This window comes from Suncus etruscus, chromosome 9, assembly GCF_024139225.1.
Source record: "Suncus etruscus isolate mSunEtr1 chromosome 9, mSunEtr1.pri.cur, whole genome shotgun sequence".
Taxonomy (NCBI): domain Eukaryota; kingdom Metazoa; phylum Chordata; class Mammalia; order Eulipotyphla; family Soricidae; genus Suncus; species Suncus etruscus.
The window spans coordinates 52,067,094-52,093,289 of NC_064856.1; the positions used below are offsets into that span (position 1 = coordinate 52,067,094).

At 48.8% G+C, this 26,196-nt stretch overlaps 3 protein-coding genes across 4 annotated transcripts in view; 1 reads left to right on the plus strand and 2 right to left on the minus strand.

Moving 5' to 3' along the window:
• The first annotated feature begins 98 nt into the window (after positions 1-98).
• ART1 (ADP-ribosyltransferase 1) lies at positions 99-7,331 on the plus strand. The gene is made up of 3 exons (XM_049780571.1): positions 99-161; positions 526-1,285; positions 7,267-7,331. The coding sequence occupies exons 1-3, from the start codon at positions 99-101 to the stop codon at positions 7,329-7,331; spliced, it is 888 nt and encodes a 295-aa protein (XP_049636528.1).
• Positions 7,332-9,148: 1,817 nt separating this feature from the next.
• Positions 9,149-16,001, minus strand: CHRNA10 (cholinergic receptor nicotinic alpha 10 subunit). Its single transcript, XM_049780572.1, has 5 exons — positions 15,920-16,001; positions 13,369-13,514; positions 12,083-12,237; positions 10,462-10,994; positions 9,149-9,606 (listed from the first exon to the last, which is right to left on the minus strand). Exons 1-5 carry the CDS (start codon positions 15,999-16,001, stop codon positions 9,149-9,151), a joined length of 1,374 nt encoding a protein of 457 aa, XP_049636529.1.
• A 7,788-nt stretch (positions 16,002-23,789) lies between these two features.
• The window catches only part of NUP98 (nucleoporin 98 and 96 precursor), a 90,714-nt gene continuing 88,307 nt past the window's right edge, over positions 23,790-26,196 (minus strand). For both annotated transcript variants that reach the window (XM_049780249.1, XM_049780248.1), the window contains exons 31-32: positions 25,027-25,138; positions 23,790-24,506 (exon numbers count right to left, since the gene is read on the minus strand). In XM_049780249.1, coding sequence (XP_049636206.1) covers positions 24,286-24,506; positions 25,027-25,138 — 333 coding nt within the window. In that variant the 3' untranslated portion in view covers positions 23,790-24,285. The remainder of the gene's footprint in view (positions 24,507-25,026; positions 25,139-26,196) is intronic.

A 26,196-nucleotide genomic window follows, 5' to 3' on the forward strand; every position in this document is an offset into this window, starting at 1 on the left:
CTAAGTTTATTAAACCATACAAATGAACAATTCTATTTTCCAGATGAGGAAACGGAGACCCCAAGAGAGATAGTAACTTGCCCAAGCTGGCCTCCAACATGCACACTCCAGCCACTCTCTCACTGCTGCTTCTGTCCATGAGCCTCCTAGCAGCATCTCAGGTAAGCTGACTGGGGGGATCTATCTGACTGCAGGAGGTGGAGCACTAGGAGGAGGGATTGTCTGGTCTTTCCCTTGGGGAACACTCAATCTGAAGGATAAGCTCCAGGGCCAAATTTGAGGGTTATCACTGTTTGTTCCCACTGTCCTGTTCCTCAGGCATGTGTAATCCCTGAGTCTGTCTGGGTTTGAGTTTATATACCTGAGTATGTCAGGTATGTTTGGGGTCCAGTGAATGGAGGGGAATGTTGGATGCTTGGCTTTTGGGGTCCAGTGAATGGAGGGGAATGTTGGGTGCTTGGCCTCATACTCTGGGTCCCACTCCCTGAGTTCTCTCCCTCTCTGCTCTGTCCCCCTCTCCCTCAGGCCCAGAGCCTCTTCTCCAAAGAGATGCCACTGGACATGGCTTTGGCCTCCTTTGATGACCAGTACACTGGCTGCACGGCAGCCATGACAGCCATGCTCCCGGACCTCAACCGCACTGAGTTCCAGGCCAACAAAGAGTACGCAGACAGCTGGATACTTGCCAGCAGCCAATGGCAGGAGCGCCGAGCCTGGAGTCCCGAGTGGGGTCTCAGTGCCACCCGCCTACCCCAGCCGCCCCCTGGCTTCCGTGATGAGCACGGGGTGGCCCTCTTGGCCTACACGGCCAACAGCCCCCTGCACAAGGAGTTCAATGCGGCTGTGCGTGAGGCGGGCCGCTCCAAGGCCCACTACCTCCACCACTTCCCCTTCAAGACCCTCCACTTCTTGCTGACAGAGGCCCTGCAGCTGCTGGCCAGGGCCCAGCGCTCACCCCAGTGCCGCCAGGTGTTCCGGGGGGTCCATGGTCTGCGATTCCGGCCCGAGGGACCTGGCACCACTGTCAGGCTCGGGGGCTTTGCTTCTGCATCTTTGCAGAACACAGCTGCCCAGCAGTTTGGGGAGGACACCTTCTTCGGCATCTGGACTTGTCTTGGGGTCCCTATCAAGGGCTACTCCTTCTTCCCTGGGGAGGAGGAGGTGCTGATCCCCCCCTTTGAAACCTTCCAAGTGATCAATGCCAGTAGGCCAGCCCAGGGCCCTGCCCGCATCTACCTCCGGTCCCTGGGCAAGCGCAGTACCTACAACTGCGAGTATGTCAGAGGTGAGCAAGTCCGAGCTGCAAGCAGAACCTCTCTAGCACCACAGGGTGCAGCCCTCGGTTCTAGTGGCAGTACCCTGCTAAGTGGCACAGTCAGGCTATGTATCCACTGTGTTGCCCAGGGACCCCTGAGCTCTGCTTGGTAGATTCCCCCCAAAATAGTGATGGGGCACTCCTGTTCCAAAACAGTACTAGGGGTAAGGGTGACTCATGTTCCTATGTAGAACGTGGGGCTCCCCCTCCCCACATGCCCTGGGACAGTGAACAAGAATAACTAAAAGACAACTATTATGGTTTGAGTCATAGAACAGGAAGTAGGACACTTGCCTTGTTCGTGGCCAACCCAAATTAGATCCCAGCATTCCATGTGATCCCCAGAACACAGCCAGGAGTGATCCCTGAGTGCAGAGAGCCAGGAAGAAGCTGTGAGCATATCAGGTATGGCCCAAAATCCAAATATAACCAACCAAGCAAAAAAGCCAAAGATCAGGCTCCACAACAATCAGGTTCTACAGTTTCATGTGCTTCCTGGCACAAGCAAGGTCATTGGACCAAACTCTGGTGATCCTGCTGAGGTCCTGGGTTTAACCCTAGTGCTACAAATGTACCACAGTGATCCTATGTAACCCCTCCGCCTAGGGTCCTCCATAAGGGAAAAAAAAATAAAAATCAACCAGTGTTGTGAGGGACCCCAGCCTGTTCTTCATGTTTCTTCCCCCTCCTTCTAAGGGTTACTGCTCATTTCCATGTGGAATGTCTGTATCTGTGGAGCTGCCTAAGCCAGAACTCGGGTTCAAAGAGGGCCTCCCAAGCAAACAGGTCACGAGGCCACAGTCCCGGTCAGAGGTATGACCCTGCTAGAAGCTAGAAGGAAAGAGCTAGAAGGACTGATACCCAGACTGCCACTGCCACAAAGGAGTAAGAGCGCAACCTTAGTTCCCGAGGGCACTGTGGAACAGAATCCTCTGCTATTGGTGTGCTATGCAGGCAGGAAAGAGGGGTGGCAGCTAAGTGCTGCACCCCTTCATTCCTGCTGAGATGGCAGTAAGTGGTGAGACTCTTTCTGTGCATGCCCCAAGACCCAGAGCAGAAACCAAGGGAATGGCACAGTTTTGTTTGTTTTGTTTTGTTTTTGGGTCACATCCGGCGGTGCTCAGGATCTTAGCTCTATGCTCAGAAGTCGCTCCTGGCAGACTCAGGGGACCATATGGGATGTCGGGATTCAAATCGGGGTCCGACCTGTGTTGGCTGTGTGTAAGACAAACACCTTACTGCTGTGCTATCACTCCAACCTTTGTACAGATTTTTAATTTCAGAAGAGGTTGCAGCTTCTAGCACAATGTCCAGGGGCTTGTGGGGACCCCTGATTCCTCAATGGCAAGCCATGGGCAAGTTGGCAGCTTGGTCTAAGCTGGGAAAGATCCCAGGAGACTTCAAGTCCTGCCTTAGATAGCAGATGAGTATGCAGGAGTTGGTGGAGGGTGAGAAAGTCAAGCAAGAACCTGAACTGGATCCTCCTGGGCTAGGACCAGGCGTGGGAAAGGGATGGATGAGGCAGTAAAAAAAATCTATGGGCGGGCCGGAGAGATAGCATGGAGGTAAGGCGTTTGCCTTTCATGCAGGAGGTCATCGGTTCGAATCCCGGCATCCCATATGGTCCCCCGTGCCTGCCAGGAACAATTTCTGAGCCTGGAGCCAGGAATAATCTCTGAGCACTGCCGGGTGTGACCCAAAAACCACACACACACAAAAAAAAAAATCTATGGGCCAAAAAAAAAAAATCTATGGGCCAAAAAAAAAAAAAATCTATGGGCCAAAGAGCTGGGCTCATGGGTCAGGTCAGGCTGAGGGAAGGGCAGTCTTAGCAGAGAAACAGAATTTGGGCCAGTGAGAGTACAGTAGTTAGGACGCTTGATTTGCCCAGTGCTAAGCAGAATTCAATCCCTGGTATCCCATATAGTCCCTTGAGTCGACCAGGAGTGATTCCTGAATGCAGAGCTGGGAGTACCTCCTAAACATTGTCAGGTGTGACCCAAGAAAACCAAAATATAAATAAGAAAGAGAAGCAGATTTAGGAAAAAAAAAATGCAGCAATTTATATAGATCAGGTTGGGCCACAGGGCTCTGGGGTAATTTCAAGTCCAGAAGCCATGGAACCCCTGACTCTAATTTTTCCCCAACAGGTAAGGAGTGCAAGCCTGGGTCCTGCTTCCTAGGTGACTCAGGTAAGGTCGCAGACAGTAGAGGTGACTCACAGGATGTGTGGGCTTCCTTGGGATTGGGTCCCTACCTGGTTGTCCTTATTAAGAAACAAACCTTTTTTTTTTTTTTTTTTTGGTTCACACCTGAAGATGCTCAGGAATTACTCCTGGCTGTGCTCTGGGATGCTGGGATGCTATGGATGCTGAGGGTTGGGACTGAATAGGCCATGCAAGGCAAATGCCCTACCCACTGATACCTACCTCTGGCTCCATCTTTTTTTTCTTTATTGAAAACAAAGATGCAAAGAAAGGACAAGGTGAAGTTACAACGGGAAAGCAATCATTCATAAACAGAATTTTCAAAGGAAATCTCCTTGCTGACACCTTAATTTTGAATTTTCAGCCAAAAAACATTAAGAAAAATAAAACAAAATACATGCACATTTACTTTGTCCCTCAAGTCCCCAGATTGTAGTACATTATAACATATCTTAGCAGTTTACAAAGCAATCCAAAGCCACAAAATTTATGCAACTCCTTTAACATTAAAGGCTATAGTATTGTTGACACAGTTGATCATAATACATTATTTTATTAAGGATGAGTCAAAGGAGCACAGCAAAGACTGTGTTAGAGTGGCAATTGTTTGCATAGGCCCAGCAAAATATAGGGGGCATGGAAAGAAAAGCCTTGGCCTAAATACAAGGAGACCTTACCCCTGAAGTTTTCTGCCATAAGACCAACTCTAGGCTCCAGGCATACTAGGTTGTCCAACTCAAGTCATTGTCTGTAGTGCCAATACACAGTCACTGTTGTTGGTGTAGGTTTCTGTAGCTAAGGATCTTGGAATATGTCCATCAAAGTCAGGATGATGCGGAGCATCCTTTAGTTTCACTCACAATTAGAGGGTGATGCAGAGAGCTTAGTCCTGAAAGCAGATCGTGGTTGTTGTTAAGTCCTCTGGGTGTTAAAGGGAAGTCTCTGTTGAATAGGTCTATGTCAGAGCAATGGTAGGGACTTCCCTGGTAGAGGATTGCTTTCAGGTGATGTAGTACACAATCGTAGTTGTTTTGTAGATGGCATCCCTGGTCAGGGGTAAATTGGCCCCATCTTTTAATAATAATTACAAAATCTTAATCACAGAGCTGTTGGTGTACCTAACCTCTCCCAAAGGGTGTACTTGTGTACATGGGATGCTGGTTGTGGCAAAGGGCAATTGTCTCCCAGTCTGTCTTCCTTCCTCCCTGCAGGTCATCAATCCAGCCCCAGTGAAAGTTAGGGTGACCTGAATACTGGAGTGGGGTGGGGTGTGTGTATTTCCGGAAAGTCCCTTTGTGCCTTCATTCAACTGCAGTGTGGGCCACTTCTTGAAGGGCCCTCAGATCCGCCATCGAAGGCTGGGATCTGGCCTAGAGTGCTAGAGACATGGTTCTAGTCCAGGCTCTACTGTGATTCTCATGACCAATCATTTTCTCTCTAGGTCTCAGTTTCCTTATCCATCTAAGAAGCCTACGAACTACTGTGTTTTACCAAATAATTATTTCAACTGCACCCTATTTTTAAGTTACACTGGCACAATTTAAAAAGAGAAGTGTCTTGAACAGTTGGAGCAATAATACAGTGTATAGGGTGTGTTTGCCTTGAATGCAGCAAACCTGAGTTTGATCCTTAGCACCCCATATTGGTTTCCCAAGTCTAGAGGTGATCTCTGAGCAAAGAGCCAGGAGTAACCCCTGGTTATCAGCAGGTCTGACAAAAATCACCAAAAATATGGTGATAAGTGTCTTAGGGATCTGAGTGGTAGTACAGTGGGGAGGGTGCTTATCTTGCATATTGCATTTCCTGGTTCAATCCCTGACACTGCATATGGTCCCCAAAACAACAAAAAGAGGGCTGGAGTGATAGCACCGGATAGGGTGTTTGCCTTGCATGCAGCTAACCCAGGCTAAATCCTTGGCATCTTATATGGTTCCCTGAGCCTGCCAGGAATGCAGCGTCCAAAAACTACAAAATAAGGGGAAAAAAAGAGTCATACAGTGGGGCTGGAGAGCTAATACAGAGGTTAAAGCACTTGCCTTACATGAGGCTGAGGCCCCTGAGCACAGAGCCAGGTGTAGTCCCTGATCACCAGTGGGCGTGGCACCCTTCAAGAAAAAGTGTCACATGGTGGTCACACCCCATTTTCTTGCAAAAGAGAAAAAAGTGGCATAAAATCTACAACTGACTATTGCTGTCCCTAAGGCCCTTTCAGTTGTGTTCTGCAAGGCACTTCCTGTGTGAGGCCTGCCCACTTCTCTGGGTGTAGAACCAGCTTTCCCCACAGAACCTTCTGAATCAGAGAACAAGTCCCAGTCCCCTGCATTACTCCCATCCTCCATGCTCCGTGAGCAGTGGGCAGGGAAATGCTGTGCCCCTCTTTGTTCTCAGGGCTTTCCATAACACAGCCTCAGGAACTATGCAGGCAGCCTCCCCACCACCATCTGCATCATTCCACTGCACAGATAAAGTAACAAAGTCTCAGAGAAGTGAGGCAACCACACAGACTGATCCTAGAGCAAAACTCTGAACCACACTCCACAGGCTGTCCCTTCCCTCTCCACATACTGAGTCACTTACCCTTGCTGAATGAACTACATCTACCTAGTGGAGGCAGAACAGGAAGCTTCACCCTTGTTTCAACTTGTTCTTCTATTTTGATGGTGGTGGGGATGGACCTTGGGACTTAACACATATAAGGCAAATGTTCTGCCACTGAGTTCTGGCTTCTCACCTGTATTTTTATTTATTTATTTATTTATTTATTTATTTATTTATTTATTTATTTATTTATTTATTTATTTTTTGAGGCATAACAGGTAGTATTGGGAGTATTCTCAACTCAGTGCTTGAAGATCATTCCCGCAGGTGTTAGAGGGACCATGCTGTGTGAGGGCTTGAACCTGGGTCTTCTACATGTAAAGCATTCATTTTATACCTCTCTCAGATCGTCATCACCCTCTTTTTTTTTTTTTTTAATTTTGCTGTTGGGTTGCACCCAGCGGTTCTCAAGGGTTACTCCTGGCTCTTCGCTCAGAGATCATCCCTGGCACTGTTCAGGGGACCATACGGGATGCATGGGATCGAGTTTGAATTGGTAACATGCAAGGCAAGCACCTTACCTGCCTTACCACCCCCAATCACACTCATTTTAGAGGAGCCAGAGAGAATATCAAAGAAAGCATGCTTCACGTACAGAAGAAGAGCCCCCGGTACTTACCTCAGTGCACTGCCAGGAGCAAGCAACCTCTCTCCCTATGGGGCTCAGAGCAAGAATAGCCCTTGAGCACCACCAATTGGGTATGATCCCAAAAACCCAATTAAAGTGAGACCTAGAGACAGAAGTGACTTGCCCAAGTGGCAGAGTCAGGACTAAAGTCCTCCCACCTGGCCCATGTTCAGAAAGAGAACTTAAGCCTGAAAAGTTCGGAGTTTGCCCTGAATCCACCAGCACCTCTCTGGCTGCAGTTTGTGCAGATGGACAGACCTACATCATGAGATCCCACTTGAACCTTTCCAACTTTAGCCTGTCTTGCAGCACTTATATACCTGTGTTCAAGGAAAGGGGCAGACCTAGTGGCTGTTGGCAGGATCTGCACCTCCTTAGTCTCTTTCTTGCTTACTCCTGCCTGCTCTTTGTCTCTGTCTCCTGTCAGATGCATGTGTCCTGTAACGCTACCCTGGCACCTTTCAATTTGTTTCTGCCTGTGCCCACTTCACCCATAAGAATCTTTGTCTTTTTTGCAGCCACAGGCCAGGACCCCCACTCCCTGGCCTGGTTCTTCCTGCTGCTGATCTGGTTCCTGATATGAGGAGTCTTTCCAGGTCAACTCTGACCCTTTCAGCTGGAACAGCCCACGCTGCCTCCACCTGTGCCTTGGATGCTGGCCACATGTGTGCTGAGTGCTGGCTCCACTTGCAGGGGACTCTGGGGCCTTAGCCAGCTGCCAAGGTTGCTTATGGAGAAGCAGGAGATTTGGAGCTGAACCCTTCCCCAAGGGCTGCAGGAGTGTGATGTGGAATAGGATAGTGGACCTTCAGGAGAGATGCTAACTACCCGGAACAGAGGATCTGAACTACTGTGTTTGTGCTTTGTCGGGGGAAGGTGAGGAGGAGGTTGGGGAGGGAAGTATGTAGCCATGATGTCTATTCTCAGATTCTCATGGTGGTTCTCAGATTCCTCACACATGCACCTCTAGAGCTCCCATCATTATTCCAGGAAGATGGCTCTTACTTCCCCCTTTCACTGGACTGGGGGCTCCTCCATGTTCCCAAAGACCTCTGGCACTTCTCTGTATCATGAACTGAAGCATGGAGGTAGAAATGCAAAACCTCCCCCACAAAAGGGGAAGAAATGTGTGTGTGAATCTGTGTATGTGTGCGTTCATACATGGAGCCAGAAACCAGGACAACACACACCAAGGTATGTGTTCTTCTGCTGAGTCATATCTCTAGCCCTCAGAAGAAATCTCTTGTGGGGGCCAGAAAGAAAGTACAGGGGATAAGGAACTTGTTTTGCACACAACAACCCACAGGACCACATTGTCTCCTGATAATCTTATGGGTATCGCCCTAAAGGCCCTGAGCAATACGAGGGTAGCTGTGCTGGTCTCTGGCACCACAGAGTCTGCACAATGCCATACTTTCTGAGCTCAACTAGAACAATGGCCCAGTTGGCCAAGAATCTCCAGGAATTCTCCCCTCAAATCAAACACCCTACATTGTTCTCCCTGTGGATACCTTCTAACTCTCTGAATGTTGATATCTGGAATCTCCTGGCTGTCAGAGATGGCAGCAAGAGAGCTGAAAGAAAGGGCTTGAAGTTCTCTCTCAGGACTCAGCTAATTCCCAGCCAGGTGCTGTTTCCACTCTCACCCATAACTCCTACAACTCCTGCCCTAGGCAGACAATCTAGATCCAGTTCCTTACTTTTACTACCACAAGCCCCATAGGGAAGAAAGAAATCAGAGACCCCGAGGGTGAGACGGAACACACTTTATTAGGAGGTAAGACTTTGGGGCCCCATCCATCGTGACCATCTTCTCTGGAAGCGTTTGCCAGACTGAAATCTTGGCTGCCCTTCCCTGGACCCCATAACTCACATGGCCATGAGTCAAGGACCAGGACCATGGCTGTAGTCTCTTACATCATCTGCTCTCCTCCTGCTGAACAAGCAATCCAGGTCAACTCTGTCCTTCAAGGACATGAACTAGACAGGGGATGAGAATCAACTATATCAGTTTTGATGGGCCACATGTGTGGCAGTGTTTGGGGCTTATGCCAGTTGTGCTCGGGAGCCTCTGAGATGTTGGGGATGAAGCTCAGATACTCTTGCATGCAGAGTCCAGGGTCAGACTGCTGAGCACTCTCCAGCCCTTACACCTTCTGCGTTCTGACTCTGTCTAGAGTGACTTATTTAGAATGAGGTGAATCAGTGCACCCTGCACTTCTCTCCATGGTGAGGATGCTTCCTGGGTGCTTTGTGAAGTAAATAATGCTGATTCAGAAGGGGGAGGGTGTCTCAGGCTCTTAGGTGCAGTGGGGAGATGGAATGGTTTCTCTAAAGGCTCCCCCTATGCCCTGTTGGAGTGCTGTGGCTACAGCCCCCAACCTCCTCCAAGACCTGGATTCACAGGGCCTGAACCAGAACCAGGAGACTCATGACCAGGGCCATGGAGAAGAAGATGCCCAGGAAGAAGCGGTCCATCACGCGAGCCAGGCGCTTCCATTCCTCAAGGCGGCGCTGGGCCGCCCTGTGGCTACGGAAGGCACTGGCAATGGTGGCCACATGGTGCAACAAGGCTTCCTGCCGGCACAGACACTGCAGCTCATGGCAAGGGCCTGCAGGGGGGCCGGCTCTTCTCCTAGGAGGTTGGGGGCTGGGGGGACATTCTGGGGGTCTAGACTGCCCACAGGGCTCCCCGCGTTCCCGTACACATAGACTTCGGGCAAGGTGTCCCAGCAGGAGGACGCGAGCCCAGGTGGGCATGGGGCGGGCACTGGGCCCGCAGTAATGCAGGTTCATGATGAGGATGGTGAGTGCCGTGGAGAAGGTGACCATGGTCATCGTGGCCATATAGTACTTTCCTGTGGGAGAAGAGAGCAAGCTGGGACCATGCAGAAACTCTGGCCTGTGCCTATCTGTGATCTCAAACCCAATAGAAAGAAACCGGAGGGGTGAGGATCTCCCAAGCAAGCGGGTCCTGGAAAGGGGTCCTTGACCCCTCTGCTAGAGGCTGAGCTCATCCGCCACATAAGAGTCAAATACACACACAGTATTTGGGGGTGTCTGGCCCTTTCAGAGCCATGGGAAAGTACTAGCACCTTAACCCATAAATCTGTAGAGATCTTCCTGACCTGAACAAAGCTCAGAGCTTAGAATAGTGCCCATACATCACCCTCTTAAGATGTATTTGGCTGGTTTGGGGCACACCAGTGATGTTCAGGTTTTATTCCTGGCTTTGTGCTCAGGGATCACTTCTGGCAGCGCTTCGGGGAGCATACGTATGGCTGGGGATTGAATCTGGGTCAGCTGTGATCAAGGCAAACTGCTGAATCCACCTTTAGGTCATTTTGCCAGTTAGTATGATATGGGGACACGGATCTTTCTGCATTAGACACTGATAACTTTCTAGCGTCAGAGATGTAGCTCAATGGAAGAGCACTTGCATTGCTTGCGTGAGGTCCTGGGAAACAGACACATATACGAGCATACATGCCCATACAAGCAGACACATGCACACGTAGACACATGCCTTTTGACCTCCTGAAGTCTCTTTCCAGGAAAGGGGCCCATTCCTTGCTCCCCCATCTCAGAAAGCCAGATAGTTAGTTCCCTCTGCCCCACTTAGGACTAAGTCCCACTCAGGACTCTATCCTCTGCCCCACTTCCCTAGCAGATCCTATGGGATTGGGGTGAAGGCGCAGCAGGCCCGAGCTCACCTATGAGCGGGACACTCTCGGCTGGGGGCATGCTCTCTGCCAGGATCAGTTGGAAGACAGTGAGCGCCAGCAGCACGGTGACTCCGAGCGACACCTTCTCTCCGGAGTCTGCGGGCAGGTGGAAGGCCAGCGGTGCGAGCAGCGAGATGAGCACGCAGGGCAGCAGCAGGTTGCACACGTAGGCCGCGGCCCTGCGCTGCAGCAGCAACGTGAACGTCACGTCGGGGTAGGGCTCGGAGCAGCAGCCGTAGGTGAGCACGCGCCGCCGCGCCGGCATGCCCAGCACGCGCCACTCCACGTTCTCCACGAAGTCGGCCAGGCTGGCCGCCTCGCCACGCGGCCGCACGTCCAGCTGGTGGCCGCCGTGCGTCCAGGAGCCGAACGTCAGGCCGCAGCGCTGCGCGTCGAACGGGAAGGCGGACACGTCCACGCGGCAGGAGCTGCGCGTGATGGCCGGCGCGTCCCAACGCACCGCTCCGTCGTGGCGCAGCACCACATGGGTGCGCTCTGTGTCCGGGGGCTGCGCGTCCGCCCTGTGGGCACAGGGCAGGGAGGTGGAGCTGACGAGGACCGGCTGGCCCTGCCTCCCCATGAACCCCACAAAGCAGCTCGGTAGAGCAGGAGCCTGAAAGAAGCCGCCACCAACACACCCCAAAGGGACACAATCGAAGCCCAGGCAAGGACCAAAGGATTCTGCAAAAATTGGCACCAAAAAGAAAGGTACAGGTAGCTTGCCTGGGTGTCATCTCTAAAGCTCACAGAGGGTTCAGGTGTTGTGTGATTTAAGCAAGGGTTCAGGCAGCAGTGAAGAATGTGCTAGATGGGGCCGGAGCGGTTGGCACAAGTGGTAGGGCGTTTGCTTTGCACATGCTGATCTTGGATGGACTACGGTTAGATACCCCAGCGTCCCATAAGGTTCCCCAATTGGTACGGCTTTTTTGCCTTGCACGTGGCCAACATTAGACGGACTGGGTTCGAATCCCAGCATCCTATATAGGCCCCCTAGCCTGCCAGAAGCGATTTCTGAGCAGAGTAACTGAGCACTGCCGGGTGTTGCCCATTGTTTCCCTCCCCCCTCAAAAAAAAAAAAAAAAAAAGAAAAGAAAGTGCCAGATAGGATAGCCTGGGAATAAATCTATGAGCAGGTCCTAGAGCCCTAAGGATCCAGGACTCTACCTGGGACCTTAAACCCTTTCTGCAAGTACAGAACTAGGCTCTCCAGGCACAGCTAGTTTGGGATCAAAGTGCGGGTGCCGTGGAGAAGCTCTACGCTCCTGGCAGTATAGAAGGGTCCATGGGGCCGGGCGGTGGCGCTCGAGGTAAGGTGCCTGCCTTACCTGCGCTAGCCTAGGAGACGGACCGCGGTTCGATCCCCCGGCGTCCCATATGGTCCCCCAAGCCAGGAGCGACTTCTGAGCGCATAGCCAGGAGTAACCCCTGAGCGTCACCGGGTGTGGCCCAAAAACCAAAAAAAAAAAAAAAAAAAAAAAAGAAGGGTCCTAATGGCGAGTTTCTAGGTCAGCATGGCCCCCAGATTAGATGAGCAGAATGGGGTAAAGTGAGGGGCCCATGCCCAGCTCTCAAGAGGGACAGGAGAGGCAAAGGGAGCCACAGGAAGTACTTGTTATAGAGGACGATATCCGGCCGCCAAACGAGAGTGCTGGGGATGTGGATGACATCCAAGCCTCCATAAGCATCGGGGTCCCACTGGAGATACGCATCTGTCCACTCCTGGCGGATCCACAGGTACAGGGTCAGCACCTGGTTCCGCTCATCCTGTTGGTGCGGGCATGAGAAGGGAATGGGTCACGTGTCTTTCTGCACATCCTCGCTGTGGGCTATCTGCAGAGACTATAGGACACAGCTGTTGTCCAGGTCATTTCTACCCAGGACTGACTGTGCACATTCTTTGTCTTCTCTGGGTCTCGTTTTTGGTTCCTCAGCACTACAGGGCTCATTCCTTCAAGGCAGGCATTAGTTTTGGGAGACACCCATGGCCCCTGGTCTTGCTGTTAAAGTTAATGTTTATTGGGCAGGGCCAAAAGATAGTACAGTGGGTAGGGCTCTTGCTTCGGAGGAAGCTGATCTGAGTTCATTTCTCTGGCATCCCATGTGGGCCCCTTTACCCTGTCAGGAGTGATTCCTGATCTCAGAACCAGGAGTAACCCCTGAGCAGTGCCAGGTGTGGCCTGAAAACAAAACAAAAAATAATTTAAAGGGCAAAACGGATCTTTTCTGCCTTCTCACACACTGTTAAACATGTGCTCCAGGGCCCGAGTGGTGGCAAGGTGGTAAGGTGTTACCCCATCCCCCATTCTTCCTGTGTAACCTTACCTGCTAGTAAGACCTGCCCGTTTCTGGGAGGGGCCTTTGGTTTGCCTCAGGGGCAGGATGAGGATTTGGAGGAGATATTGAAGGAAATTCAGGAAGAGAGAGCTGGCAGGATGGAGGGAGAAGGAACATGTGGAATGCAGGGCTAATTATGAATCCAGCATAAAAGGTTATGATAGGAGCCTCACCTGTTGGCTAGGGTCCTGAATAAAGCTGATGTCTCCTGAAACCTGTCTGTGGATCATTTCCCGCAGCTATCCTGAACCCTCAGACCCGCCCGCTGGAGGGGCTTGCAGACGCGTGGCCTGGGCCGGCAGAGAAAGGCCCCTCCATCCACCCCATCACCATCCAGTCCCATCCATGGCTGCTATTCTAGGACATTTGCCTTACACATGCTAACCTAGGATGAACTGCAGTTCGATCCCCCGGAGTCCCATGTGATTCTACAAGCACATAGCCAAGAGTAACCCCTGAGCATCACAGGGTGTGGCCCAAAAACCAAAAGAAAGAAAAACAAAACAAAACAAAATCAAAAAAAAAAAAAAAAAAAAAACGTGCTCCAGTAGCACAACATACCATGTCGATGATCTGAGACAATGTCACTTCCAGGGTCACATTCAGAGCCTGGTCCGTGTCTGCCACAGGCCTTAGGGCACTTGTGTAGTTGGCGAAGAGGTCCCGGAATAGCTTGTGAGCCAGCCTGCCCTCAGCTCCCAGGCACCCTGAGGACATGAGCAGGGTGGTCCTCCTGAGATCCTGCAGGACCTTTTGCTCACTTAGGGCCCAATACTATCTGATGCTTCTGCCAGTGATGGGTCCTGCTGCTCCCTGGCCTGTCTCCAAGGATAAAGAGGGGCACAGCTAGAGTTGGTACTACTTTCTGGAGTTAGGGTGCTGGACTTCTTTCTGCCCTTCTCTTCCCGAGGAGTTGGACTCTGTCACAAATGATGAAGGAGTCCAAGTAAATACAAGTTTCCTCACATCACCCCAGCACTCTGGACTCTATGGCTTTGGCCCAGTGGTCTCTCAAACCTGTTTTTCTTCTCTAGCTGTTCTTCAGGTAACTGCTTCAAAGTTACTGATACTCTGTGCTATTTTCCCTGTTCTAAACACATCCTCATATGGAGAAATAGCTCAAAGGACTGGAGTACAGGTTTGCATGCTGGGGGCCTGGGTTTGATCCCCAACATCACGTGGTTCCTTGAGCACAGCTGACAGCAATATCCCTGCCATGAGCACCACCAGGTGTAGCCGCAAACCAAAAAAATAAGAACAGGGGCTGGAGAGATAGCATAGAGGTAGGATATCTGCCTTGCATGCAGAGGGATGGTGGTTCGAGTCCCAGCATCCCATATGGTCCCAGGAGTCTGCCAGGAGCAATTTCTGAGCATAGAGCCAGGAGTAACCCCTGAGCTCTGCGAGGTGTGACCCAAAAACCAAAAAAAAAAAAATAATAATAATAATAATAATAAGAAGAAGAACAAAACAAATAACTCCCTAATGGCTGCAGAAATAGCTCATAGGCTGGCCTGGCCTAGCATGTATGAGATTCCAGGTTTAATCCCTGGTGTGATATTGCTCCTATCACCTTCAGGCCCACTTTAGCCTGAGTATTGAACCACAGTGGGAGGGTTCCAGGCCCCCAAGTATTTCTAGGAAGTTCCCCCCAAATTAAAAAAATAATATAATAGTAACAGTATAGCAGATAGTGTATTTGCCTTGTATGTGACTGACCTGGGTTCTATCCCCAGCACCCACTATGGTCCACCAGAACCCTGCCAGGAGTTGTCCCTGAGAACAGAGACAGGAGTACACCCTGAGCATTACCCAGTTTGGATCCAAAACAAAACAAGAAAAGATCTTTTGGGGTGGAGAGATAGTAGGGCACTTACACATGGTCAGCCAGGTTTAATCATTGTTATCCCTTATGGCTCCCTGAGCACTTCCAGGGATTAATTCCTGATCAGAGTCAGGAGTAACTCCTGAGCACCACTGGATGTGGCTCCCAAACAAAACAAAAATAAATCATTATTTTTTTTTAAAAAAGCAACAACTATGCACATGGTTTGCATGTGGAGGCCTGCCTGGGTTTGATACCCAGCACTACATGTTCCCCTTGGTACTACCAGGAGTGATCCTTACTAATTCACAGGGAGTAGCCTCCAAGCACTGCCACTATCACCCTCAAATCAAAAACCAAGGGGCCGGGCGGTGGCGCTGGAGGTAAGGTGCCTGCCTTGCCTGCGCTAGCCTAGGACGGACCGCGGTTCGATCCCCCGGCGTCCCATATGGTCCCCCAAGAAGCCATGAGCAACTTCTGAGCGCATAGCCAGGAGTAACCCCTGAGCGTCACAGGGTGTGGCCCAAAAACAAAAAAAAAAAAAATCAAAAACCAAAACAAAACAGAAAAAAAATAAATTATTTTTTCGGTCCCTATCATGGTGGGGCCACATCCAACAGAGCTCAGAGCCATGTGGAGACGATTGAACCCAGGGCTTCCCAAGTGCAAGGTATATGCTCTATCATTTGAACTACATTTTCAGGCTATTTCCAGTGTAGTGCTCAGAGGTTATTCCCCCATGTGGTGCTCAGGGGATCTTGTGGTGCTGGGGATTGAAGCTAGGGCTCCCTCATGCAAGGCATGTGCTCAGCCCATTGATACCTCAGAAATTTTTGAAGATGAAAATTTGACCAGACCAGTAGCAGGGTTGGGGTGGGGGAACAATTCAGAGGGCTGGAGTGCACACATTTTGCATGCAAATGCCCTGGGTCCCACCCCAGACACTACATGATCCCTTAAGAACTGTAGTGAGGTGCCTCTGAGCACTGTACCAGGAGTAGCCTCCAAACACCCTGGTGTGTACTATCCTCCCCACTAAGAACCTGAAAACACTCAATAGCTGCCAGGCTTTCAGGCTGTGGGCATTCAGTCATATGTCCCTTTGACTTTTTTGGCACTTCTCTAGGGGCTTCCCCCCACCCCACTGCCTTTGCAACAGCCAGGCCATCCTCATTGCCACACCCTCTCCTACACTACCTGGAGAGTTTGTTCCTGCAGAGAGATTGGGGCAGAATAGGAGGGACAACCACTTGCTTGTGGGCCAAATTGTTCTACCGAGCCTCATACCTGGAAGAAAGGGGAGCAGGAACAGAAGGTCCAGGCTGAAGACAGAGAAGACTAGACCAAGGTGGGACTTGTGGGGCTCCATGATCTTGCCCAACTAGTCTTGAGTGAGTTCTCTGGGGGGAAGAGAGCTCTCTGCTGTTCCACCTCAGACAGCCTAAGGAACTGCTGGCAAAGATGGCGTGGACAGTACCTGCAAGTCAGAAGCAAGACTGGTCGCTGTCCTCAGGGAGCCCTAGACCTTTGCAGTGCTCTGCTCTCTGCATGTGCACTGGCAGGTTCCAGATCTCAAACTGGGCTGCTGCTATTTCTTATTCCCTGGATGTCCCATGTCTTTGGGCTTCTGTCCCCTTCCATCCTGTCCTTTCTCTCAGCTTCTGTCTTGATTGCCTCTGTTTTTCTTTGGTGCTGCTTTCTTGGTCTCTCTGCTTCCCTCACAGAGACCTTCTCCTTTCCACTGTCTCCTTCCTTCAATGTGTTTCAGCTTTGACTTCCTCCTGCTTTCTCCAGACCTGGACTCTGGGCCCACAGCCTGCTGAGCCTCAGGAAGGCAGGCGCTCCCACCCAGCCTTATCTCTTTTCATTCGCTTATTACATTACATTTCATTAGCTTAAGAGGATTGGGACACTTGTGCCCTTGAGAACAGAGAGGCTGAAACAGACACCCCCAGATTCTGAATTATTCAAATCCTGTGAGACTGCAGGCAGGCTCTGCTCAGCCTGGGCTGAAGACTGGAGTGGATACAGATGGTGAGGTCAGGATTGGTGGGACATGCGCCATCATGTGGGATGATGACTGTTCTTACAATATTGTCTGAACTGTTGACAGCTCCTAGTGAGGGACTGAACCCTCTGTCCAGTGGGCACACAGATTTCTGCCAAGCTTTCTCCTCTCCTGGAGAAAATGGTGCTGCATCTCAGGCTTAGCCCAGACACTTTCTTCCAACTCCTAAGAAGTTCCTACCCCAGATCCAAGGATTCCCTGTCCCTGAACACAACGACAGAACTGGGCAACAGGTAAAATGGAAGTTGAAGGGTTTCAGCTCTCTCATTTCAGTTTTCTCTACCTGGTTAGTGTAATTCACAGTAACTCTTCTCCTACGTTGGAAGGAATAAATGAGATATACACATCACATAAAGCAGGACCCTAGCACATGGGAACATGCTCTGCATTCCTGGAACTGTGTGCCCCCTGAGAGCATTGCCAAAACTTCCCTAGCACAGAGCTGTGAATAGGCCCTGAACACCACCAAGAGTGCATCAATTCTCTTCTCATGAAATGAAAAAAAAAAATTAGCGCTCCAAAGGTGGTTGGTTCGAATCCCAGTGTCCCATATGGTTCCCTGTGCCTGCCAGGAGCTATTTCTGAGCAGACAGCCAGGAGTAACCCCTGAGCACTGCCGGGTGTGGCCCCCCCCCCAAAAAAAAATTAAAGAGAGAATTTAAAGGTTAAATATCAATTTGATCAGAATCACAGAAAGATAAGAAAAATAGAATCAGATCTTAAGTTTCTTTTTGCCTTTTCTTGCGGGGGGGAGACACACCTAGTGTTACTCAGGGCCTACTCTGCACTCAGGAATCACTCCTGTCGGTGCTCGAGAAACCATATAGGATGCAGGGATCAAACCCGAATCTGCCACCATGTAAGGCAAGTGCCTTATCCACTGACTATCTCTATAACCCTTACTAAGGAATTTAAAGACAAGCTCAAAGGGTTAGTGCAGGCTTGCTCTCCTTTGAATACGTATCTGGTTGCTTGTCAGTTTCTTGGCTTGCTTATTTCCATTCTGGATATTTTGCTTTTGTTTTTGGTCCATCCCTGGCAGTATGCAGGGGTTACTCCTAGCGATACTCTGGAACCATATGTGATGCCAGGAGTGAACCAGGGTCAGCCACATGGAAGGCATGTGTCTGTAATACCTGCTGTACTTTCATATCACTATGCCCCTTCACTGTTTTTCGTTTTGTTTTTGGGCCACATCCAGCAGTACTCAAGGATTACTAAGAGTTCAGCACTCAAGAATCATTCCTGATGGGGTTGGGGGACCATATGAGATTCTGGGAATCGAACCCACAGGGTCAGTCACATGCAAGCCCTACCTGCTGTTCTGGCCCTGCTTATTTTCACTCTGAAAAAGCCTCTATTCTCTCTCAAACATTTATTTCTTCCTTTCTCTCCCTTCATATGTCTCTAAGTAAATTTCAAAAAACTTATTGCTGGGGCCAGAGCAATAGCCCCCTGGCTCTGCGTTTAGAAATCGCTCCTGGCAGGTTAGGATTGAACCCGGGTCCATCCCGGGTTGGCCTTGTGCAAGGCAAACAACCTACCACTGTGCTATTGAGGAGCGGTTTCTGAGTGCAGAGCCAGGAGTAACCCCTGAGCGTGACTAGGTGTGGTTCCCCCTCCCAAAAAAAGCAAAACCAACATTGATTCACACACACACACACACACACACACACACACACACACACACACACACACACAGTGAGAGGTGTAGGGTCACTTTTTATTTTTTGTTTTTGGGTCATACCCGGCAGCGCTCATGGGTTACTCCTGGCTCTACGCTCAGAAATCATCACACACACACACACACACACACACACACACACACACACACACACACACACACACACACACAGTGAGAGGTGTAGGGTCACTTTTTATTTTTTGTTTTTGGGTCATACCCGGCAGCGCTCATGGGTTACTCCTGGCTCTACGCTCAGAAATCATCCCTGGCAGGCACTGGGGACCATATGGGATGCCTGGATTCAAACCACATTCTTCTGCCTGGAAGGAAGACTCCTTACCTCCAGGCTATCTCTCTGGCCCCAGTCACTTTTTCTAGGAGACTGGTTGAGGTTTGATTCCCCGAGTTTCAAGGAAGGAAAGGCAAGTTGCTGTTGTATTGATCCAAAGTAAATAATCCACACAGAAAGGAAGGTAAAAAGAGGCAAGAAGGTCAGACACAAATCCTTTGCCAACCCGCCAGCTGTTCCAAAAATCTTGAGCTCACTAGCTCCCAGCTTAACTCTTATTTATTCAAATCCAAACAGCAACCCCTACCTGAAAGGCCGAAGGTGGGGAAAGCAGGCAGAGAAGCACACCAAAGAAAAATGTTAGTGTAAAAGCCTGCCTCTAGGGCCCGGAGAGATAGCACAGCGGTGTTTGCCTTGCAAGCAGCCCATCCAGGACCAAAGGTAGTTGGTTCGAATCCCGGTGTCCCATATGGTCCCCCGTGCCTGCCAGGAGCTATTTCTGAGCAGACAGCCAGGAGTAACTCCTGAGCACAGCCGGGTGTGACCCAAAAAACCAAAAAAAAAAAAAAAAAAAAAGCCTGCCTCTAAATACTTAACAGGAGTGGAAGCTAGTAAACATAATTTGCACCATGAATTTGATCAGTCGATCCTCCAAGCACTTAAGGGAATAACCTCTGAAGAGCAACGGCCTCCTGAAAATAGCACCTGACCACTTCTTGGTGTTTATTTCCACCCTCCCTTCCCCTAAAAAACTAAACAAAAAGACAAGCTAAAGACTGAAAGGAATATTTATAAGTAATTCAACAAAGGGAACCTGAGAGATAGCACAGCAGTAGGGTATTTGTCTTGCATGCGGCCAACCCAGGACAGATGGTGGTTCAATTCCCTGCATCCCATATGATCCCATGAGCCTGCCAGGGGTTCATTCATAGCTAATATTGTTCCTAAACTATCACTAAGCAACTACTAATCTACCTTTATTAATGTGCATAATGAGTTTAAATAGAAATAGACTTTCACTTGATTTATTTTGTTTTGGGGCTTTTGGGGGTTTGGGTCAAACCTAGTTGTGCTTAGGAATTACTCCTGGTTCTGTGCTCAGGAGACAAATCTGTAATGTTGGGTTGACCAGTCACTTGAATGCAAGTGCTGTACTTTCTGGCCTCAACTTGGTGTAATTTTAAAAAACTGTTTTTTTTTTTTTTTTTTTTGGTTTTGGCCACACCCGGTGATGCTCAGGGGTTACTCCTGGCTATGTGATCAGAAATAGCTCCTGGCTTGGGGGACCATATTAGACGACAGGGGATCAAACCTCGGTCCATCCTAAGCTAGCACCGGCAAGGCAGATGCCTTACTCCTCCAAGCACCGCTCCAGCCCCTTAAAGACTTATTTTTTGTTTGTTTTTGTGTCACACCTGGTGACGCTAAGGAATTACTCCTGTCTAGGCACTCAGAAATCGCTCCTGCCCTGGGGGATGATATTGGAAACTGGGGATAGAACCGAACAATTGTTTGGGGGCAGTTATGAATAATGCTCTAAGTATATTCACAAGCAAGTCTTAGTTGTGATGCTTGGGCACTACTTAAGTTTTAGCACCAACTATTGGAACATTGGCTGAACTGGGGGTCTCAGTGCAGCATGTGGAGTGGTGCTAGGGATTGAATTCAATCTCATGAATGAATGCAAACTAGGAGTTAATCGCTGGGCCCCTAAAAGCTAATTCTTTTTATTTATTTATTTTACTTTTTTTTTAGTTACATCTGGTGATGCTCAGGGTTTACTCCTGGCTATGCACTCAGAAATAGCTCCTGGCTTGGGGGACCATAGGAGATCCAGGTGATTGAACCGAGGTCCGTCCTAGGTTAGCACGTCCAAGCCAAATGCCCTAACGCTTGCGCCACCGCTCTGGCCTCAAAAGCTAAATACTTTTTTTTTTCTTTTTTGTTTTTGGGCCACACCCGGTGGTGCCTCAGGGGTCACTCCTGGCTGTCTGTTCAGAAATAGCTCCAAGCAGGCACGGGGGACATTATGGGACACCAGGATTCGAACCAACCACCTTTGGTCCTGGATGGGCTGCTTGCAAGGCAAACACCGCGGTGCTATCTCTCCGGGCCCAAAAACTAAATACTTTTGCAGCTTTTTTTTTTTTCTTTGTGTTTTTTTGGGTCACACCGGCAGTGCTCAGGGGTTACTCCTGGCTCCATGCTCAGAAAATTGCTCCTGGCAGGCACGGGGGACCATATGGGACGCTGGGATTTGAACCGATGACCTCTTGCATGAAAGGCAAACGCCTTACCTCCATGCTATCTCTCCAGCCCCTTTTGCAGCTTTTTTACAAAACACTTCTGGTGAGGAGAGCAGGGAATTCCGGAGAACATAAGTACTTTACTAGAAGACCAATTGTACTGTGACTCAGCAAGCTGGTTCAATTACATGAAGATTCTTAGCTGTCAATCTGTCTATCCTTTGGGGATCTAGCCTGAGACTCTGTTTCTCATGTCAGCAATCTCAATGTTACACTCCTATTTGGCCCAATCTTAATTAGCATTTGCTCATATCTCTAGTTAACAGATCAAAACTCTTGATTTTTTTGTTTGTTTGTTTGTTTTTTTGTTATTGGGCCTTTCCCAGTGGTGTGCAGGGCTTATTTCTGGCCCTGTATTCAGTAATCACTCTTGGCTGTGCTGGGTGTGGATGTATGGGATGCCAGGGATCAAATTCAGGTTAGCTGCATGCAAGTTAAGCACCTTATCCTCTGTACTATTCCTCTGGTCTCTGGTCTGAGTATTTTGGGGCCCACACCCTACAGTACTCAGGGGTTACTCCTGGCTCTACGCTCAGAAATTTCTCCCGGCAGGCTCGGGGGACCATTTGGGATGCTGGGATTCGAACCACGGTCCTTCTGCATGCAAGGCAAATGCCCTACCTGCATGCTATCTCTCCGGCCCCTGGTCTGAATATTTTGTAATAGCATCACTTGATCTCTCTCAAGAGTAGCCTTGTGAAGCAGCAATATTAGGGACTGTTCTCCTTCACACAATAAACTAAGGCTTTTAAGTTCTTTTTTTTTTTGCTTCTCGGGCCACACCTGTGATGCTCAGGGGTTCCTCCTGGCTATGCGCTCCTGGCTTGGGGGAGCATATGGGATGCCGGGATGGACCCGAGGTCTATCCTGGATCAGCTGTGTCCAAGGCAAACGCCCTACTGCTGTGCTATCTTTTCAGCCCCATGACTTTTTTTTTTTTTTTTGAGTTTTGGAGCCACACCTGGTGATGCTTGACTGTTACTCCTGGCTTGGGGGACCATATAGGACACCAGGGGATCAAAGCATGGTCCGTCCTGGGTCAGTTGCGTGCAAGGGAAATGCCCTACCACTGTGCCACTGCTTCGGCCCCCTCATGGCTTTTAAGTTCAATTATGACAAATATATGTACAGCAGTCAAGATTTGGGTCACACCTTAAAGTTTTTTTTTGTTTGTTTTCTTTTTTGGGTCATACCTGGTGGCGCTCAGGGGTTACTCCTGGCTCTGCACTCAGAAGTCGCTTCTGGCAGGTACAGGGGACCACATGGGATGCTGGGATTTGAATCTGCTGCATGAAAGGCAAATGCCCTACTGCTGTACTATCTCTTCGGCCCTATACCTGGAAGTTCTTTGGGGCTAATTCCATCATGGTTTGGATCACCATTTGGGGCTAAGGATTAATACCAGGCTTCCCATATACATAGTCTGTACCCTAGCACTCTTTTGTTGGGGGTTTGGGCCACACCCAATGACACTCAGAGGTTACTTCTGGCTATGTGCTCAGAAATCGCTCCTGGCTTGGGGGACCATATGGCAGGGATCGAACCGAGGTCCATTCTAGGTCAGGCATGTGCAGGCAAATGCCTTAACGCTGTGCCACCAATCCGGCCCCCACACTAGCACTTTTGAGCCATTTCCTCAGCCCAGCAGTCAGAATTATCTATCATCTCAAGCCCCTTACAACCTTGCACTTATAACTCTAGTATTTTACTTTAGTAACAAATTACTATTTTTAATTCATGATGACCTGTCAATTTAAACTGCAGATTAAACAAGGTTACCAATCTCTTTGGGGAAAGAAGACTCAAAAACATAGAGGCAAAGTCAATACCATGATGCTATAAACATTTCATTTATTTTTTTTAAGAAAGTGTTCAGAAAGAGGAAAATAATCTAGATCATTTATTTATATATATATACTTTTTAATAAAAACCTTTACATAATCTTCATGCATAAGGACCTAGGAGTGGCAACAGTGTCTGTGACAGCCCTAAAACCAGCTGTCTCAGCCTTTACTGGGGCCCCACAACTGGCAGCAGTGTCGTGAGGCCCTATGCTTGACTGCTTCCCCAGTCCTCCTCCTTAACCTCACTGATGATTCTGCTTTCTAGGACTGCAAGAAGGTGGGAAATTTCTTGAATTACAATAGGAGGGCTATTGAGGTTTATCCAACATAGCATGTTTTAATCCAAATCTTTCTGGCAAATCTGGATAAAAGGCAAGGTAACAGAAAACCAGGGACTAAACTAAATTCTCAGCTTCCCAGATACATGATGAATCTGTGAGCATATTCTCTTAAATACAGTGGTCAAAGTTCGGTGTTTTGCTGTATTTTTTTTTTTTTTTTTTTTTTAGGGCCACACACACAGCGCACAGGGATTATTTCTGGCTCTGTACTTAGTAATTCTGGTTGTGCTCAGGGAACCCCATGGATGCCAAGACTGAATCCAGGTAGGCCACATGCAAGACAAGCACCCTATCCACTGTACCATCTCTAAAATCCCAATATTTGGTGTTTATAGAATATTCAGAGGCAGAAACAGCCTTAATGATCTGTTTTCTACATGGTAGACACTCAACTAACTTATATGAGCCAGAAAGACCCTGTAATACTGTCTAACTCAGTCCAAACTTCCTTGACTCTTAAATTCAATGTTAAGCAGCATGCTTAACAGGGTGTTTGCCTTGCACACAGCTCACCCAGGGTTCAAACCCCTGGCATCCCATATTGTCCCCTGAGCCTGCCAGGATTGATTTCGGAGTGCACAAAGAACCCCTTAAGCGCTGCCAGGTGTGGCCCCAAAACAAACAAAATTCCGTATTAAATCAGCAACCACCTTAAAAGTCATATTCTCCTCCCTCCCCTGCATAATTCATCTGTAAAAAAGAACAGTCCTACATTAATTTATGTGTCCCATCACCCGTGCTAATAAGGTGTTAACAGGTTGGCATGAATGGTCATGAAGATCCATGATGGCCCAGGGTGGAAAGGATTCCCTGGCTTTTTGGCTGGGAGTCTGTCAAAGGTTTTTTATTGACAATTTTTAAAGAGGAAAAAAAGGAGAAAGAAAATGGTCTTAAGGATGGTGAAGAGATGTGGCCTCTTTTTTGGGTTCCAAAAGCCCTTATGCCATGTTCTATATTAAGAAAAGCCCTGAACAACCGGAGGATGCTGCTTGGGGCAGCAGTGAGAGGAGGTGGAGTCCATAGCCAATCCACACAGTCAAACAATGCCAGTCAGTTCAATGCAAATCTCCAGGTGGTGAGTGTGAAAGAGCATGTGAGTGCAGCGGGAGGAGCCTAGGACTCATTGGCTCCCAACAGTCAGTTCCCGAAGGTAGGACTGTGTGAGGCTGCGTAGTTCCTCCAAGGCATAGTCTTCAGGCAGGGGGAGCCGGCCAATGTGGGGAGCCAAAAGGCGCAAAGGAACTTGTCGATGATCTGGTATTGAATCAGAGGCTACATCAGGGGTAGTAAGCTGAAGGCTCAGTACGACACGAAGCAGGTTGGCTATACGTTTGGCCATATCTGTAGAGAAGAACTAAAGTGAGTACCAAGGACAGGAGTGCGAAGGGTAAATACACCATAGTACAAAATGTGAGTGTGTGGGGCTAGAGTGATAGCACAGCGATGGGGTGTTTGCCTTGCACTAGGTCAACACAGGATGGACCCTGGTTCGAATTCCGACATCCCATGTAGTTCCCTGAGCCTGCCAGGAGTGACTTCTAAGCGCAGAGCCAGGAGTAACCCCTGAGTGCTGCTGGGTGTGACCCCAAAGCGAAACAAAAACAAACAAAAAATCAAAATGTGAGTTTGACAATCATAAAGAGGAAGCAGGCAGATGGAAGAGGCTAGAGGGCTAGAGCAGCAGTTCCTAACTTTATTTGTCCTACTGTCCCTTTTTTATAAACTCTAACTCAGCACTCCTTTGGAAACCTTCTTTAAATAAACAAAAAGCAGTTCTCTAGTTCCATATCAACCCCTTCCTAGTTGGAGGGGGGGTGGTGGTGGTCTGAAGCACTTTGGGAAACATGACTTTGAGGCTTACCTGACTGAGCCAGGCGGTCCTTTACATTGTAACAATGGATTTGCTCTATCCTGATGCACAGAGAGGTCACTTTGGTATTTAACTGCTCCAGCTCATAACTTGAACATTCCTCCTTTAAAGAAGCAGAGAAGCAGATTAAATAAAAGGAGCACCTATCACCCAATTCCACCAAGACTGTACAACTCTGAAATGAGAGAAATGACTGTGAAAAACCAAGGAGCAGTACCATGTCAAAATAAGTCTAGTTATCAAGGTATGATCTTAGCAATGAGACACAAGAAGTAATAGTGTATATGGAATCTTGGATTGAGCAAATCTTAAAATCTTCATCCATGAATCATGCAAAACCTGCAAGGTTTAATAAGGCACCAAAAACTTTACATATAAATGCAATTATTAAAAAAAGTGCATAAATGTAGATTTGAAGTATGATATGGCTTAGGGTAAAGGGGTTTGGCACATCCATCAGTGCTTGGGAATTATTCCTGACTTTATGTATGTATTGCACAACCTACTTGCTATCAATACAAAAATGTGGTTTGAAGATTTGATACAGTTGAAAAAGTGGCTATAATAAATTATTTTCATCAAAATGTTTTAGGACATGGGGCCGGGCGGTGGCGCTGAAGGTAAGGTGCCTGCCTTGCCTGCGCTAGCCTTGGAAGGACCGAGGTTCGATCCCCCGGTGTCCCATATGGTCCCCCAAGCCAGGAGCAACTTCTGAGCACATAGCCAGGAGTAACCCCTGAGCGTTACCGGGTGTGGCCCAAAAACCAAAAAAAAAAAAAAAAAAAAAAAAAAGAAAAAAAAATGTTTTAGGACAGAAAAGAGCTCAATGGGTAGGAACACATTCTTTGCATACTGAGTGTGATCATCAGCAACACATATGCTCATTTCCCTTAAGCACTACAGGAGTAACTCATGAATACCAAGCCAGAAATAAGATACAGAAAACTAGACCAACAAAATGTTAAGAGTTAAACTAGGGGGGCTGGAGAGATAGCATGGAGGTAAGGCGTTGCCTTTCATGCAAGAGGTCATCGGTTCGAATCCCAGCGTCCCATATGGTCCCCCGTGCCTGCCAGGAGCAATTTCTGAGCATGGAGCCAGGAGTAACCCCTGAGCACTGCCGGGTGTGACCCAAAAACCACAAAAAAAAAAAAAAAAAAA